The sequence below is a fragment of the Bos grunniens genome, chromosome 7 (assembly GCF_055505025.1).
Source record: "Bos grunniens cultivar Pamir isolate PY7600 chromosome 7, Bosgru_T2T1.0, whole genome shotgun sequence".
NCBI lineage: Eukaryota > Metazoa > Chordata > Mammalia > Artiodactyla > Bovidae > Bos > Bos grunniens.
In genome coordinates, this window is record NC_141171.1 from 26,109,607 (window position 1) to 26,126,808 (window position 17,202).

The 17,202-nt window shown below is 40.6% G+C and overlaps 2 protein-coding genes across 49 annotated transcripts in view; one reads left to right on the forward strand and one right to left on the reverse strand.

The window, feature by feature from the left end:
- Positions 1–17,202, forward strand: part of LOC147368940 (uncharacterized) — a 509,652-nt gene that overhangs the window by 146,671 nt on the left and 345,779 nt on the right. The gene's annotated exons all lie outside the window — the stretch shown is intronic.
- Positions 3,201–17,202, reverse strand: part of CCDC192 (coiled-coil domain containing 192) — a 150,964-nt gene continuing 136,962 nt past the window's right edge. The window contains exon 5 of the mRNA XM_086410502.1: positions 3,201–6,777. Coding sequence (XP_086266628.1) covers positions 6,508–6,777 — 270 coding nt within the window. The 3' untranslated portion in view covers positions 3,201–6,507. The remainder of the gene's footprint in view (positions 6,778–17,202) is intronic.

A 17,202-nucleotide genomic window follows, 5' to 3' on the forward strand; every position in this document is an offset into this window, starting at 1 on the left:
TGTAAAATACCCTACCATGGAATAGCTTCTTTAAGGATTCGGTAGGAGTGCTTAAAAGAAAGCTTCTTTCTGCAAATGTAGGGATAATTATGTGGGTGGGGAAATCTCCACCTTTTGTTTCCCTGAGTTCTTGTTCCTTTCCAGCAAAGCAGTAACACCCTTGGCAACAGTAGGGAAGTGCTGGCTGCCTTTTTGTGTTTGACCAAATATCAAACCAAGCTTCATGCAGTCTGATGCCAGGTGGTGAGCAGAGCTTATAACAAAGTCCCAGTGGTTCAAACTGTGAGAACCCAGAGTCCTTGTTACTGTCTTAGGAAATTCTAGGTAGACTGGTAAATAAAAATCTGTGTTCAGTGGTGGAAGAAGTATGTGCAGAACTGTTGGTCAAGTAATTGATTCCTAGTCTGAGGAACACCAGCCTTTCAGAGAGCTGAGAGACAGTAGAAGAGGAGAAGGACTGCATTGTTTAAAAAACCAGACACAAATGGACAGCTATTCAAGACTAGTCTTACTCCAATAAATAGTAACATGACTGGCTCTCTAAAAGCTTGGAATTCTACCAAGGCAAGATTTTATTTAGGCCCAAAGCATTCTCATGAAAACATACTTACACTCGACAGGGTGTTACATCTTTGCAAGGATTGTTTTAATCACTATGTTTTTTTTCTAACTGAGATAAAATTCTCATAACATGAAGTTCACCATGCTAACCGTTTTCAAGTGTACAATTCCGTGGTCCTCCTATATTGACAGTGTTGTGCAAGCATTGTCACTACCTTATTCCAGAACATTTTTATCACCCTCAAATCCCATTTTTCTTAACATCTAGTTGCAATAGGAGTTTTTCTCCCAAGAAGGTTTGGGAAAGGAGTAATAAAAAGGAGAGGGGGTTTGGGTTGTGTGCCTGGGGATGGACATCATGATAAAAGATACTCTTTAGAATGCTGGTTAGAGTTGGCTCTGGGGTTTTGTCAAAGAGATGTATCTCCTGGCTTTCATGATGGTATAGGACAGCAAGTCCTATTCTTAAAATTAATGAGATAGTGTTTAAAAGTAATTTTCAGTTCAGTTCAGTTCAGTCGCTCAGTTGTGTCTGACTCTTTGCGACCCCATGAATCGCAGCACGCCAGGCCTCCCTGTCCATCACCAACTCCCGGAGTTCACTCAGACTCACATCCATTGAGTCAGTGATGCCATCCAGCCATCTCATCCTCTGCCGTCCCCTTCTCCTCCTGCCCCCAATCCCTCCCAGCATCAGAGTCTTTTCCAATGAGTCAACTCTTCGCATGAGGGGGCCAAAGTACTGGAGTTTCAGCTATAGCATCATTCCTTCCAAAGAAATCCTAGGGCTGATCTCCTTCAGAATGGACTGGTTGGATCTCCTTGCAGTCCAAGGGACTCTCAAGAGTCTTCTCCAACACCACAGTTCAAAAGCATCAATTCTTCGGTGATCAGCTTTCTTCACAGTCCAACTCTCACATCCATGCATGACCACAGGAAAAACCATAGCCTTGACTAGCTGCTGCTGCGAAGTCACTTCAGTCGTGTCCGACTCTGTGCAACCCCAGAGACGGCAGCCCACCAGGCTCCCCTGTCCCTGGGATTCTCCAGGCAAGAACAATGGAGTGGGTTGCCATTTCCTTCTCCAATGCATGAAAATGAAAGGGAAAGTGAAGTCGCTCAGTCATGTCCGACCCTCAGCGACGCCATGGACTGCAGCCCACCAGGCTCCTCCATTCATGGGATTTTCCAGGCAAGAGTACTGGAGTGGGGTGCCATTGCCTTCTCCGATGGACCTTTATTGGCAAAGTAATGTCTCTGCTTTTGAATATGCTATCTAGGTTGGTCATAACTTTCCTTCCAAGGAGTAAGCGTCTTTTAATTTCATGGCTGCAGTCGCCATCTGCAGTGATTTTGGAGCCCAAAAAAATAAAGTCTGGCACTGTTTCCACTGTTTCCCCATGTATTTCCCATGAAGTGATGGGACCGGATGCCATGATCTCTGTTTTCTGAATGTTGAGCTTTAAGCCAACTTTTTCACTCTCCACTTTCACTTTCATCAAGAGGCTTTTAGTTCCTCTTCACTTTCTGCCATAAGGTAATTTTATGTCACTGAAAAGTCAATCCTGTGACTAGCCTGCCTCAAAAGTGTCTGGCTCTGTTCAGACTCTGAGTCCTCGAGAAGCTTGCCCTGGGATGTACCTGTACTACCTGGGAGTGTCATCATCTTCTTGTTTGACTTGTTCTTTTTTTATTAATTAATTTTCATTGCAGTATAGTTGTCTTACGATGTTGTATTAGTTTCTACAGTACAGCAAAGTGAATCAGCCATATGTATACATGTACCCCCTCTCTTTTTGCATTTATTTCCCACTAGGACACCACAGAGCACTGAGTAGAGTTCCCTGAGCTGTGCAGCAGGTTCTCAGCTTTAAACATAGTGTATATATGTCAATCCAAATATCCCAACTCATCCTACCACCCTCACACTTCCCGCTTGGGGTCCGTGCATTTGTTCTCCACGTCTTTGTCTCTTCTATTTTGCAAATAAGATCATCTATACCAACTTTCTACATTCCACATATATGCATTAATATATGATGTTTGGTTTGGGAGAGTGTCTTCTTAATGAGAGTAAAACCAAGAAATGACTTAACGTTGACACGGCTTTCAGTGGGACATTGGGAACTTGCCTGTGGGATAGAGACACACGTTATTTGATATACCAGCTGTGCATATTAAGAGAAAATAATTAAAAGGGAAAAAAATCCAGAGGAGTGCATTCCCTTTAGTGTGCTAGCTTGAAATCTACTAACCAGGTCCTGAATGTTCTGGTCAAGGATTCAAGCTTTCATCATAGCAGGTAACTTGATGCTAATGTGCCAGGACTCAACTCACTCACGTCCTTTACAAAGTAATTTTCTGCTCCAAAACCAAAGGAAGCAGATTGACTTGAAATATAGCCTTAGATTTCTGCATACTAATGTTTACCAAAAGATGGACTCAAGCTTTGAATGGGTACAATAGGCATTTCACTGAATTCTGTGAGTAAATTAAACTGTAAGCACTTCAGGTGCCAGCTGTGGGAAAGAGGCAAGGAATCAGCCCTGGACTGTGATTATTTGCACAGAGTGAAAATCAACAAACAATACTCAGACGGTAAGTAAGTTTCCTGCTGTGCCAGTTTTATAATAAAGGTGTTTTTCTTTTCAGTTGAACTTTCCACTGACTTAAATCATTTATTTCCTTGGAGGTTATTTAAGTATGAAACCAGTGAAATCATTTTTATGTGTTTATGTGTTTAAAAAAAAAAGTTTGGTAGCTCACTGCTCCATCAATTTGAACATGCTTAAAAGTATCCCTAGTATTCTAGGGTATTCCTCTGATCAGAAGAGTTGAATGGCAACCTTTTATATAGTCTTACTTAGAAAATGAACCAAACTGAAAAATTGTGCACATTTGCATAGAAAGAGATTGTAATTTATTTGAACCCATCTCATTAATCTGCTCATTATAACTGTAGGCACTGGCTTGTAACGAAGAGAAGTAGCTTTGTGTTAATGCAGATAACATGTAATTTAGAATCAGGGACTAAAGTCCTGATTTGAGTCCCTTTTTCCCCTCTTGCAATTTCACTTGTTACCATAAAACTGAACTTCAGAGTTGGCAACTACGATGTCACATGATGGAGGCTGCAAGGAGTCTCCTTTCCCAAAGTGGTTCACTCTATTATGGAGTCTGAAGTTTTACCATTGGACATTAATTTCTTGGGTCATGAAGGTCTTTTGTTCATCAAGAAGAATCCACTTAAAAAGTGCAAATACTCATGGATGGGTGATTTGTTAAGCATTTTATGATATTTTAGCTTGATCACTAGCTGAGAGGAGGTTGGACATGTTTCTTTCCTGCAACAGGCTAGCCCTTCCTGTAAGACAGTGACCCAGTGTCTTCTCCCAGTCCAGTCCTGTACTTCTGGGATCCACCAGTCACAACATCCTCCCATCCCACCCTTAGTGCCTTCTGCCCCTTCATCCAATGGTTGGTGCATAACCAAGCTTGTCCAACCATACTTTCCCCACCTCCAGCTACAAAGATAAACTCATGGGCTCGAATAAGCACCCAACCCAAGCCAAGACAAGGTACCTTCTCATACTTTTCCTAACTAAAGCTGGTAGGAAAACACATTTTTTTTTTCCTTCTTCTTCTCTGGAGAAGAAATAAGTAGGGCAGCCCTTGGTTGTTGTGGCTATGTTTTCAGTGTCTCCTGACATCCCTCTTGAGGAAATGAAAGTCTCACTGCAGAGAGAAGCAGAGAGACACAGAGTTCCCTGATGGGATTTGAGTCCCTGAATCTATGAGACTCTAAGGCTGAGCATGCCCTTTCTTAGTTTGTCTGTGTTTGTGCCAGGAAATCACCCTTTCTTATAATCACCCAATCATAAACTGTTATGGTTGAGGGTATCTGTCATTTGCAAACAGAGGTCTGAAAACCAAAAACTATCATTTTATTAAAGGACACAAGAGTAAGCAGGAAAGGAGTGGTGTTCTGGTCAAGGAATGTGTGTGGGAGGTGGGTCAACCCTAATTGTTTGTGGTTAAATGGGAGCCATTGTGTGTTAAAGTTACCTACATCTTTTCAGACATTACTTTCAAATCAGTTGAGAGGTAGGGCAAGGTGACCAAAGTCTCTGAGAATAAGAGCTCATGTTACTCTGGGGCCACAAGAGCCTTGATAATAATTTCCTGGGCACAGGGTTAGGCTGTTTGGAACCCATAGGAGAGTAAGACTGTGCAAATATATGGTTTAAGAGCTTCAGGCTGTATGTCTATCTACTGAACCAGTTTCTCCAACATATAAGAAAAGCAATACATAGGTTTTATAGGGAGTCAGTACTTTCATCCATAATTAACCTTGGAATACTTGACTTTATTTAAATTTATATCTATTCATAATACTTTAGGTTTTTTTGTTTTTTTCCTGCACAGGTAATTTTCCCCTGCTTTAGACACAAATACAGAGACAAAAGTGGGCAAAGAAGCAAAGGTGGAATTTAATGTTTTCTAACATCCCCCACGATTGTTATAGTCCTGGTAACCCAGTAGTATCTTAATTTTGACCTATCAAAATATCAAAGGGACAAAATCATCCTTAGATAGCAAAGGACATTATTTTTGTGAAAATGAGAGTAACAAGAATCAGATAACTTGCAATAAAATCTTTTTTCCACTAGATTCAAAGTTCAGTTGAGAAATTGAGAACTTCTCTCAGATGAGCAGGAAAATTTTCTCCAGCATCCTGTGCAATCATTGTCAGCTTCCTATCATGCAACTGATTTGAAATCTGGCTATGATGCCTTAGAATAAAGACTTTTAAATGGATAATATTCTCTAATGGGTTTTACTCATTTAGGTTTCATGGTGGTAAAAGCAAATTAAGCTATATTGTTCTGTGGAAAGAGAAAACCATGTGTTTCAAGGTGATGGTGTCACATGCCATTTCCATCTAGGGAAAGTGCTATTCAAAACTGAAAATTAAAACCAAACTCATATTAAACACTTTCCCATACTGTCAGGATGCTGGGAGTGTCTCACTTTCTACAGCCACCACATCACCTACTTCCTCCTCCTCCACTATTTCCACGTTCCTCCTCTTTTTCCATAATTATTTATGAGTAATAGAGGAAGTGAGAGTAAGAACAATTGCATGTTCCTGGCTTTGCAAGAGTGCCGCACATCAAAGGAAGACATTCGTCCCAGGGAACCAGAGTTTTGCAGGAGATCCACCAGGCAGAGTGAGATCTGCTCTTGGTGCAGAGAAATTGCCTCACTGCACCAAAGCTGCATAAGCACCCTGGGGTGACTGCCCAGGCGTGGCCACACACATCTAACCTGGGGCCAGGTAGCTTGTGCTTATTCTTGTGGAATCCGTAAATGTACTAATACCTGCTTCAGAGGTTATTCTGAGAATTAAATACACATGAGATGCTTAACAAAATGCCTGGTGTGTCGTATCAAATGTTAATTCATATTATTGCTGATGATGACAATCTGAGGGTCCCTGCCCCCTCCAAGTGTGTTTGTCATCTCTGAGAGAAGACTTTAAAGCATCCATACCAGAGTGGCTATTAACTTTTCCGGAACCACCCAGATTTCACCCTCAGCCCATCTTCCCTGCTTATTTCTGGCTGGTTAGCCTATTGTTAAAACATTTCTTTTTCTTCCCATGCCCATCTTGGTCTATCAGCCTGTCTACACTTTCAGACAAGCCCTTCTCCTTGCCCCACTTCAGAGACCCACCCCTGGGAGCCTCCGGTCTTCCTCCCTGGGCCCTGTGTTTTCCTCACTGCCACCCAGCAAGACACTGATCAGATGTCTCACTCTATTCTTCAGCCCCCAGAGACTTTCCTTGAAGGAACTGCTTATTCATTCCCTGCTTTTCTCACAGCGGAAGCACACCCCGCCTGGAGCTCGCAGTTTGTGTATGTCTCTAATCAAGCAGAATGGAGATCAGGCCCGGCCAGCATGCAGCTGGCCCAGTGCGCTGCCTGGCACTGTGGCCTTGCTCTCTGCTTTGTTGCCGGGGAAGCTATATGCATCACCCAGGGCCCAGGGCCGGTGTGTAACTGTCACGTGGTAATACTGACCTCTAGGGGCTAGCTTTCCTTCACATAGAGTCTTGATCTTCTCATTGAGTTCCAGGACTGTGATGGCAGCATCTTGCTTAGCTGTTGCCAAATCAGTCTGTAGCTTTTTCAGTTTCCTTTTGTGCTTTAGTTTCTTTAAAAAAAAAACAAAAAAAAAACAGTTTCCATCACTAGAGACAGATGCATCAAAGGAAGAAAAAGAACTAACGATGTCTGAACAAACGTAGCCTTTAAAGGCCAGCTAAAAGAAAGAGCTCCGTGTTCACCTAGACCAAGTCCTGTTTGAGGTCCATGCTGTCCTGTCAGAGCACTGAAACCACCAACAGTAAAAGTCTGCTCTCTGCATCATAGTATCTTTCACCCTACTGAAGGGTTTTTATCTGGATCTGAACCTGTGTGTTGGCTGCTTATATAGAGAGGCAGTTAGAAAAGAACTCTAGTTGGCAGTCTGCATTTTACCATTGAAGTGCCAACACCGAAAAGCACCTGATTTTTTTTTCCTAGTCATTTTACCATTGAAGTGCCAACACCAAAAAGCATCTGTTTGTTTTTTTTTTCCCTCGTCTATAAGTAGCCTCACAGGAAATAGTCATAGCCTTGATTCTCTTGTCATTTTCACCTTAGAGTTTGCATCCAAATAAACTCTAAAGCATTTCCATGAAATATTGATGTTTATAGATATTTACTATGGTATCTATATAGAGAAAGTGGTCAGGGATAAGAATATTTTTCAAGAAATTGAAATAGCAAGGACAGGAATTCCTTACTATAAAATAATCTGATTTATGACATTGAAACCTTTGAAGAAACTACATTAAGAAGTTGTTATATAACCAAAGGATTCCCGTTGAGACTGTATGACTAGGAAACTCCACTTAGGGTTCTCAAAATGGATTGATTTGTCAAAATTGCATTTCTCTGCGATTACAGAGAATCTGTTGTGAAAAGTGCTGTGTTGGCATTTTTGTGGTGCTGCCTTACCAGTGAAAAGCTCACCTTGCCAAGTCTTTGTGGGCTGGTGGTAATTAGGAAGCCCAGAAAATAAACGGCTAACATTTCTTATCGGACATAAATCTTGAGATAGTGAGAGTAATGGTTTTTGCTCATCAGGGAAGACAGTGTTCCCGGATCTTTAAAAAGAGTAGACTCAAGCAGCAGGAGATCACTCTTTGTTTTGAGAGTAAAGCCAATAAAATCAGTTTATCAAAGACAGGATTAGATAGTCATAGACCTCAAGATTAGGACTTCCTGGAAGCTTAATGAATGGCATATGAACTGATAAAAGAAAATGCATCATTCAAAGGAGAATGGTAGTCTTGGAACGTCATTGAAGAGCCCTAGAAGAGCGGACGTGGGCAAAGTTCGCTCAGCCTGTCCAGGGGAGAGGTGCCCTGAGCCACAGCCATTCTACTAGAGGGGTAGTTAGCATTCATGTGCTCATTTCATAATGCACTAATTATGAAGCATCCTTTTGGTGTAGGACATGGTGCTGGCTAGCTGTTAAAAGTGCTGATAAGATCTCTGCTCCGTGTCACTAAGACCTTGCTTTCTTTCTGTGACTCTGTTCACCCAAATCCTTCATAATTTGCGTATTATGCAGCTTAGTTCAGGGAGAAATCAAGCTGATGAAGCAATGTAGATGCCTAAGTATTTGATAGCTGTGTTTCTCACAGTAAATTCAGTTGCCTTGTTGCTCTACACCTCCCTCCCTTGTAAGTTGGTTTGCATCAGCTTGTTCAGAGAACCTCAACTCTCCCAAGTCTATGGTGCTCACACCTATGGAGGGACCTTTCCTGATGCTGCTTCAAGACCAGTTCCCTGCTCAGATCTTTCACATTTCCTTTTACCATTTAGAACTTTGGGGGATGGCAAGTGGGAGGTACGGTGTAGAAAGGAAGTTTTCTTTTCTGTAAGAAAAGAAAGTGGAGAGAAGGAGGGAAAGAATGGTAGGAGGAATTCAGAAAAGAGTGCTAATGAAAGTATCAAAAAAGAACTGAATAATATACATGCTCAAGTGTCAGGAATTCAGTGTACTGATAAGCACTGTTTACAGTGCTCTTAAATGTGTAAGAAAGTAAGAGGGGTTGATGGATGGATCAAGAAACTGATAGATAAGTGATAAATTGAAGATAACACAGTGTCAATTGTAGTGTCTAGCTATGAAGAATATGGGTGTTTACTATAAAATTACATCAACTGTTCTGTATGCTTGGAATTTTACATAATAAAACTTGGGGAGGAGAAATAACTAAGGATTCTGTTTCCTTACATTATCCCTCCCTTAATTCTTAATAGATGGTATTCAAATTCTGAAATTATGTCACAACTATTCATAGGCAGATAAGTATCCTTCCAGAAACTTTTCTCAAAGTGGGCATTGACACTAAATAAACAAAGCAAAAATAAATGCAAGTTAGTGAGAACTGATGGCTGATCACTAGGAGCTGGTATGGTGTCACCAAGAAAAAGCTTTGGCAAGCTACATTTCCATTCTGACGGGATGGCCTGATGGACAGCATGCAGGAACTCAGTGAAAAGAGACAGTTCTCCTCAAAATCACTTAAAATTTTCAGTTTTCCAGTTAGACAACTCTTTAAAAAAAAAAAATTCATTTCCAGACCACCTTTTTGTTGTTCTCTTATGATGATTATATATTTTCTGTCTCTTATTATTGTTATAATGTCTATATATTTGCCTTATGATCTGAGAAAGAAACTGAGGATATTTAGTTTGGAGAAGACCGTATATCAGGGAATTATGATGGTTGACTTCAGTTATCTAAGGGGCTATTCAAGACAAGAGGAAGTTGAGTCAAACAGTATTGTTCCAGAGATAGTGTATGGAACAATGGATAGAAAACATGAGCAGGCAGATTTTGGCACAGCATGAGAAAGCACCCTCCAACAGTTAGAGCTTATATCCATAGCAAGATAGGATATGTTCTAGCAAAGGCCTCCTGCTCTGGGCACGATCAAGCAGAATCAGGATGAACATCTTCAGGCAGGCCCATGGTAACCTCTGGGGCCTGGGTCAAGAGGTAATTGGAGGTCTGACTCAGCCCCAGCTCCATCTGCCCCTAGCTGCCACCAGTCCTCCTGGGGCACAGCACTTGGATGAATGGACACCTCAGCCTGCGTAAGTCTCTAAGGTGAATACAGCTGTCAGGGACACTTAAGAGATAATTGTGGTATTTGTGAGATGTTGGTTAAGAAGGCCAAGAAGGCTGGTGGGTCCCCCAGAATTCAAGAATTATGTGACTCAAAACATGTAACATTATTATTTAGCTGTAAAAGAAAGGGAAGAGGGAATTTCAATTAAAAGTTGAATAAAGGACCCAGATTGGTTGCTTAAGATTTCTAGTGGAATCTTTTGGTTATTCAGATAAATTTTAAAATGGTTTAGCGTTGTTGTCTTTTTTTCTTTTATCCAGACAGAACTACTGTATGCTATTAATTCACAGCTTGAACTAAGCCCTTTGGGCATTTCTGAAAATTCAGTTTGCCAACATGTTTTTTATTAGTCATAGACATCAAATGATTTCAGTAACAATAATATTTTCCTTTGCTTTTTTGGCATTCTCTAGCCAGGCAACCCAAGTGTTGTACTTGAATCTACTACACTCTGTTATGGTCTCCCTAGTAACTAGGAGCTCCCCTCGGTGATTACTGAAAGGATAGGAAGGCTTTATAGCTTAGAGATAAATTCCTATTACCTTGCTCTTTTCCTACTTCTCCTACAGGGTGGACAGAGGGAGGAAATCATGTATTTGTGCAGTGTTTTGAAAAGGAAATATTTATCCATATCACATTGCTGAATAGCTTACATTATACCAAGTCAATGGGATTTAGGGATAATCAGGGAACTATTTATAGAAGAGTTACAACACAGAGTTGCCAGCACGGTTTAAAATTTCTTAGTCTTTCCACACACTTCGAATCATGGCCTTGAATTCTAAAGCTGGACCTTGTCAATTCTTGGCCATGAGAAATTAGGCCAGACATGACATCGCCAGACCTTAGATGCCATTTCACAGAGTTGGTGGGGATTAAATGACACAGCACATAGATGACAGTGCCCAATGCTATGCTTGTAATGAAGTGGAATGTCTGTCTGGTTTTTGTCATTATTCCTTGAAACATACCAAGGATAGTCTAAACTAGCCACTAAAATGCTAAGGATCTTCTCTAAAGATGACTCTGTCACACTTTACAAAAAATATACTTCTGTGAAAGCAAGACTTGTGTCTTGTCTTTCTTCTCTTCCTTTTTCTTCCTCTAAATTAAGTTTTCTGCATGATTGCATTGATCTCTTCCTCACCTTGTGTGGGTAGACAAAACTTAATGCCCTGAAACAGACACGCAAATAGCTTTGATCCAATCTCCTGCCAGAGCTGGCCTGATGCCTAGGTATAGTAGGTGGCTGCCTTCCTGGAAAGATATGAGGGTACTTTAAAGCCTGACCTGTTGCTTCCCATGGAATCTCTGTTTTGGGCCTGCCAGAGCATAGCTTCTTCCCACTTTGAAATCTACCCCATCCAACCCACCTTTATTCACTTAGAGAGCAGATGTAACAGATGGGCTTTATCTTCAGGTGGCCACTAATAAAATGCTTGCTACCAAGAACATATAAGAGAATGATCTGAATGCAGAAGGTATAGGTAGGTTTCTCTTTTCATTTCTCTTCTAATAACCCATCATTAAGAATGCAACTATTAAAAATGATAGTAGCATTTGGATATAACTCAGTTTAAAAATCAATTTCACATCTCTTGTTTTGTTTTGTATTTATACTTCCTCAGGTGAGTATTTTAAAAGTTCAAGAGTGATAAATATGTGCCATGTATGTTTCTTCCTACTCTATGGCAAGCCTTTGACTTGGGGATTCTTTCACACTGGGTTGCATATATGGCTTCTTAATCCTTAACCTGCACTTCCAACAGCACTGCTCATTGATGAAACCTAATTGTCATCTGTATTAGTGTCTCTGTTTTGTAGGTGAGAAAGCTGAGGTCTCAGAGAGCTTGAGTAAAGCTAATCATGCCCTCTTAGTAAGGAAATAGCTAAATTGACTAGAACCAAGGTCTTTTGATTCCAGATGCTGATTTTCCTTTTCAATGCTAACATGAAGCTTCACTTATCAGGAGCACCATTAATTTGTTAGGTTTGTAAAGGTGACCTTAGATAGTCACAGTGAGTAGAAGAAGAAAGGCAATATAACAGACTTGGTAATAAAAGAGTAGCACTGAAGTGTGATGGCAAGGCCTTTATAGCATGGGTTGCCATGGTATCTTTTGAGAACCTTGTGAAATAAAGGAAAGATTTGATGAACGCTGCTGCTGCTGCTGCTGCTGCTAAATCGCTTCAGTGGTGTCTGACTCTGCACGACCCCATGGACTGCAGCCTACCAGGCTTCTCCGTCCATGGGATTCTCCAGGCAAGAACACTGGAGTGGGTTGCCATTTCCTTCTCCAATGCATGAAAGTGGAAAGTGAAAGTGAAGTTGCTTAGTTGTGTCTGACTCTTAGCGACCCCATGGACTGCAGCCTACCAGGCTCCTCCATCCACGGGATTTTCCGGGCAACAGTACTGGAGTAGGGTGCCATTGCCTTCTCCTTGATGAACCCTACTAAGGACTATCTGTGTTGGATGTTGTTCTTAGCCCTCCTAGTGATTCTCATCAGTGTATCCTAAATTGACCCTGAAGATTGTGATCATTATGTTCTGTTGATTTATCTGAAGTGACAAAGGGTGAATCAGATGAATCTTTCTTACAAAATACTTTTAATGAAAGATAAATCACAAATGCAAAGTGTAATTTAGTCTTATTTCATTTGCAGGGGAACTAGCTTATGCACAAACCCTTAGGCATCATTACAACCTTGACCAAGAGCCAGGCCCCACGTGACCACCTTTATAAAAAGTCAGGAGAGTCAGACATCAGAAATCATAGCTGATACTTTTCAGTTCTTTGCAGTATCCTTCCTTTCTAAGTAGCTTATTTTATGTTACAACATGCTTAGGAATACATTTTAATTTTGCTTCCCATACCCAGAGGGTTTGGAATTTCTAATAAAAAGAAAACAAAACCCCAGTAATTAGACAAAAATCTTGACTCACTACTGGGGAAGAGTTTACCTACAGTTTTAGCCAAGTCTCATTTCTTTCCCTCTAAAAAAATTACTAGAGACAGAGATGGAATTTGCCAGTAGATGTCCTAGTTTCTAGAAATGCTGGAATAAGTGTTTATGTAAGAGAAGGTAAAAATAAATACCAAATAGAGAAAAACTTTATCTTGGCATAAATTCCAATGATAAGGTAGAAATTTTTAACAATAAAATTATCCAAAAGTTGGGATTTGTTTCCCTAAAAGATAGTAAGCTATGCTTCCTGTGGTTTAAAGGTCATTGTTGAGAATGTGCCAGAGAAAAGCTAACACTTACTGATCACCTATATAATATGACACCATGATCAAGTGGGATTTATTCCAGAAATGCAAGGATGGTTCCAAATTTGCAAGTCAATCAGTGTAATACACCACATTAACAAAAGGAAGGATAAAAATCACAAGATCATCTCAATAGACACAGAAAAGTATTCAGCAAAATATAACATTCATTCATGATAAAAGCTTTCCTCCAAGTGGTTTCAGATGGAACATATCTCAACATAATAAAGGCCATTTATGACAAACTCACAGATGACATCATACTCAATGGTGAAAAGCTGAAAGCCTTTCCTCTAAAATCAGGAACAAGACAAGGATGCCCATTCTAACTCTTAGAATTTCTTAAAGTGAGAAGTGTCTAACTTCTGATCATGAAGATTTGAGCCATTGGCTCACCCTCAGTACAATTAAGGAAATCAGGTAGAATCACTGAAACTTAGATGACAGATTTGGGTGCAATAGTTGAAAACAAATGACCCACTTCTAGCATTTTAGAATTACATAAGTAGAAGCAGAGTCAAAGGACATAATTTGCCCAAAGTCACAGCTAATAAAATAGAAAAAATCAAGACTCCAGGCCAGGTTTTCGCACTTTCCATCTCAGTGGTTTTTCCTACTCTATCATGAATTTTTTTTTTTTTTTTTGGCTGTAAAAGCTGAAGGGCCAGGGAATTGGGTGCATGATCGGAACCTGGAACAGTAACCAAGATCCCCAAGTCCTAAGGTCCACTGTCAAAAATAGCAGTCATTGTATAGGCAAAGTGAAAGTGAAGGCGCTCAGTCGAGTCCGACTCTTTTCGACCCCATGGACTGTAGCCTACCAGGCTCCTCTGTCCATGGGATTTTTCCAGGCAAGTACTGGAGTGGGGTGCCATTTCCTTCTCCAGGGGATCTTCCTGACCCAGGGATCAAACCCAGGTCTCCCACACTGTAGACAGATGCTTTACCGTCTGAGCCACCAGGGAAGTCCATTATATAGGCAACTTTCCCTTAAAAGCCTCTTTATACAGAAACACGAAGTACTGGAATCTTGCCATTTTACATGATATATGAGGGTAATTGTATATGATATGAGAGTTACATTTGATAGGAAGAATTTTTAGGTGCTTGAGATCCTGCTAACTTCAAAGAAATAAGCTAGACCAATCAACTTGCTTTCATATAGCATCAGGCTATCTGTACTCAGTCAAACAAATCCATTTCTGAAATTAACGAGTACTGCTTGTACATTCTTTCTTTATGTGAGCCTAACCCTGCCTCGACAGTCTTACCAGTAAACATTAATCAGGCTGACAACTGAGATTTTTGAGGAAGAACCTACAGTGCAATAAATAAGTTTTCATTAGCTGAGCACAGCACAGAACAAAATTGAGCGTTCAGTAGATATCATGAAAAGAAAAAGTAGCCAGCGCTTGCTCAAGCCAAATCTACTTTTGGGCCTTACCATCCGAAATCACACCCTGAGAACAGAGGGAAAAGTGCATCGTCACACCGAACAGAGCCTGCTAGGAAGCTGTGTTTCAGTCCAGCCCTCTTTGGTGACAGAGAAAGCCCAAGGGGCCAAAGCTGTATGTGAAGCAATTTCGGCTCGTCAGCCCCACCTCTACAAGTGTTGGTAGCATTGGCAAAGAGGCGTAATGGAAGACCACAGAAGCCAGGGGACAGAGAATACAGGTGGTGGAAAAGAATTCCTATATCTGCTTTATGACAGTGCTGCGAATCTCCTCCAACATGATTATAAAAATAATGAAGAGCTTTTTCTCTGCAGTGACTTTGTAATTGGGCAGATACGTGTTTCATTTTCTAGTGCTCAGCACTCCTTTTGAATTGACTAAAGCTGCCTTCTGGGAAAAAAATTGGTAGCTATTGGCCATCTGTGACTTATCTTGAATCATAATGCAAAGGCCTGTGTTTGTGGACTAGAAAATTAAGATCCTGAAGCACCAAATTGCTTATATCATCTTGAAGGGTTTTTCTGTGTGGTAAAGAACCTAATTAAGTTAACCTTCCCAAGAAACATCTCTTTCTTTCAGAAACCCCACTCTTCTCTAAGAGTGGTGAAATTACAGGGAATATAGGCTCCGTGAGGACAACTTAACACATCATAAGGAAATCTAAGTAGAGCAAATGAAATTATCATAAGAGGAGAAATGATTCTCATATAACATGAAATAACTTTATACAATGTTTAAGAGAAATTAGAGAACACACCACAGTAGGAAGTTCTGTGTGATGTGTATTTTCTCCCCATAAAATACAATGTTTTAAAAAGCTGTGGCTTTCTTAATGCAAAATTAAAACAGCTTTACAGCAGAAATTTAAGGTGAAGTGGATTTGACCTCATATAAAAATGTAGTAATATTTATAATGTTAAAAGTAAGTGTATGGGTGAATGTTTGTAAATTGCTGAGTGGCATTGTATTGACAGTGCTATGATTATTTTAGGATCTTCATTCTTTATAAGTAGAACCTCTGAGATGGTGATCCTTGTCAGTGAATTATCAAGCAAGGGCTTTACAGTGATATCTATTGGTTGAATATTCTATGGGTGCAATTAAATAAGCAATTTGTCTAGTCTTTAATTTTTAAATTGGTTTAATCTGGTTTATGTCTGGAAACAAAAATAATTTCATAAACAGTAAGAATCTGAAGTCAAGTTTCTCCCAAAGAAAATCTAAAATTTCCAGTGAGGCTTATTGCAAGCCACGTTTGACAGTTAATTTGACTATGCGCATGTAAATGCATATGGAGAAATCACCAGGAATTAAAGCATTGAGCTTGACTCCTAGCACAAGTCGTGGTTTGTCTTTTCCACTCTTTCACTTGAAATGGAAGATTCTCTTGAATGTTAAATTGGTCAAACAATACAAATTCAAGTGGCGAGAATAAATTAATGAAGCAGTTGTTAGGAAGTGACAACAGAATCAATGATCTTCATTCACATTTGCTGAGACCTAAAAGGTCTCATCGTAATTGCACCCCACTCCAGTACTCTTGCCTGGAAAATCCCATGGATGGAGGAGCCTGGGAGGTTGCAGTTCATGAGGTCACTAAGAGTCAGACACGACTGAGCAACTTCACTTTGACTTTTCACTTTCATGCATTGGAGAAGGAAATGGCAACCCACTCCAGTGTTCTTGCCTGGAGAGTCCTAGGGACAGGGGAGCCTGGTGGGCTGCCATCTCTGGGGTTGCACAGAGTTGGACATGACTGAAGCGACTTAGTAGCAGCAGCAGCAAAAGGTTTCATCTAAAACCTCAGGCAGCGTCTAATAGTTCAGTAATTATTGCTCACTGAGCATTCTCTTTTCTTGATTTTCCTCTTCTCAGTTCCTTCTTAGCTATCCACGATAATAAAGAGGAAATCACATGTAAAACAAACTCAAAGAGGATACCAGGAGTCACTAAAATTGTGTCCTAGCCTTCAGTTAGAAAAATCGAGTTCCTCAAGAGGCTGTAGGTATGTACAGTTGATGTACATACTCAGTTGCTCAGTCGTGTCTGACTCCTTGTGACCCTTTGGACTGTAGCCCGCCAGGCTCCTCTGTCTATGGGTTTTCCCAGGCAAGAATACTGAAGTGGGTTGCCATGTCCTTCTCCAAGAGATCTTCTTGACTCAGGGATTGAACCCACGTCTCCTGTGTCTCCTGCGTTGCAGGCAGATTCTTTACCTGCTGAGCCATGGGGAAGAGCAATAATATGGTAAAGACTGGTTTGAAGACCATTTGAGGAGTTGGGTATTTTGAGCCAGCTTAATATAGGAATGTTGGGATAAGATTTTTTTTTTTTTTGGCCACACTGTGTGGCATGGGGAATCTTAGTTACCTGACTAGGGATTGAACCTGTGTCCCCCACACTAGAAGTATGGAGTCTTATCCACTGGACCACCAGGGAAGTCCCTAAACTGTTGATACTCAAATAAATTTCAAACATACTATCTTGATAACTGTAGATATAACCCAGCGATCAAAACTGAAGTGCTTTGGAGTTCATTTGTCCAAGAGCTGCAATGCAAGGTCACTTTGAGGGTATCTTTGCAAAGACATTTCACAGTCCCCTCCTCAATTCTGTTCATATTCTTGATATCTTGTGAATGTGTACTGATGATGCATGGG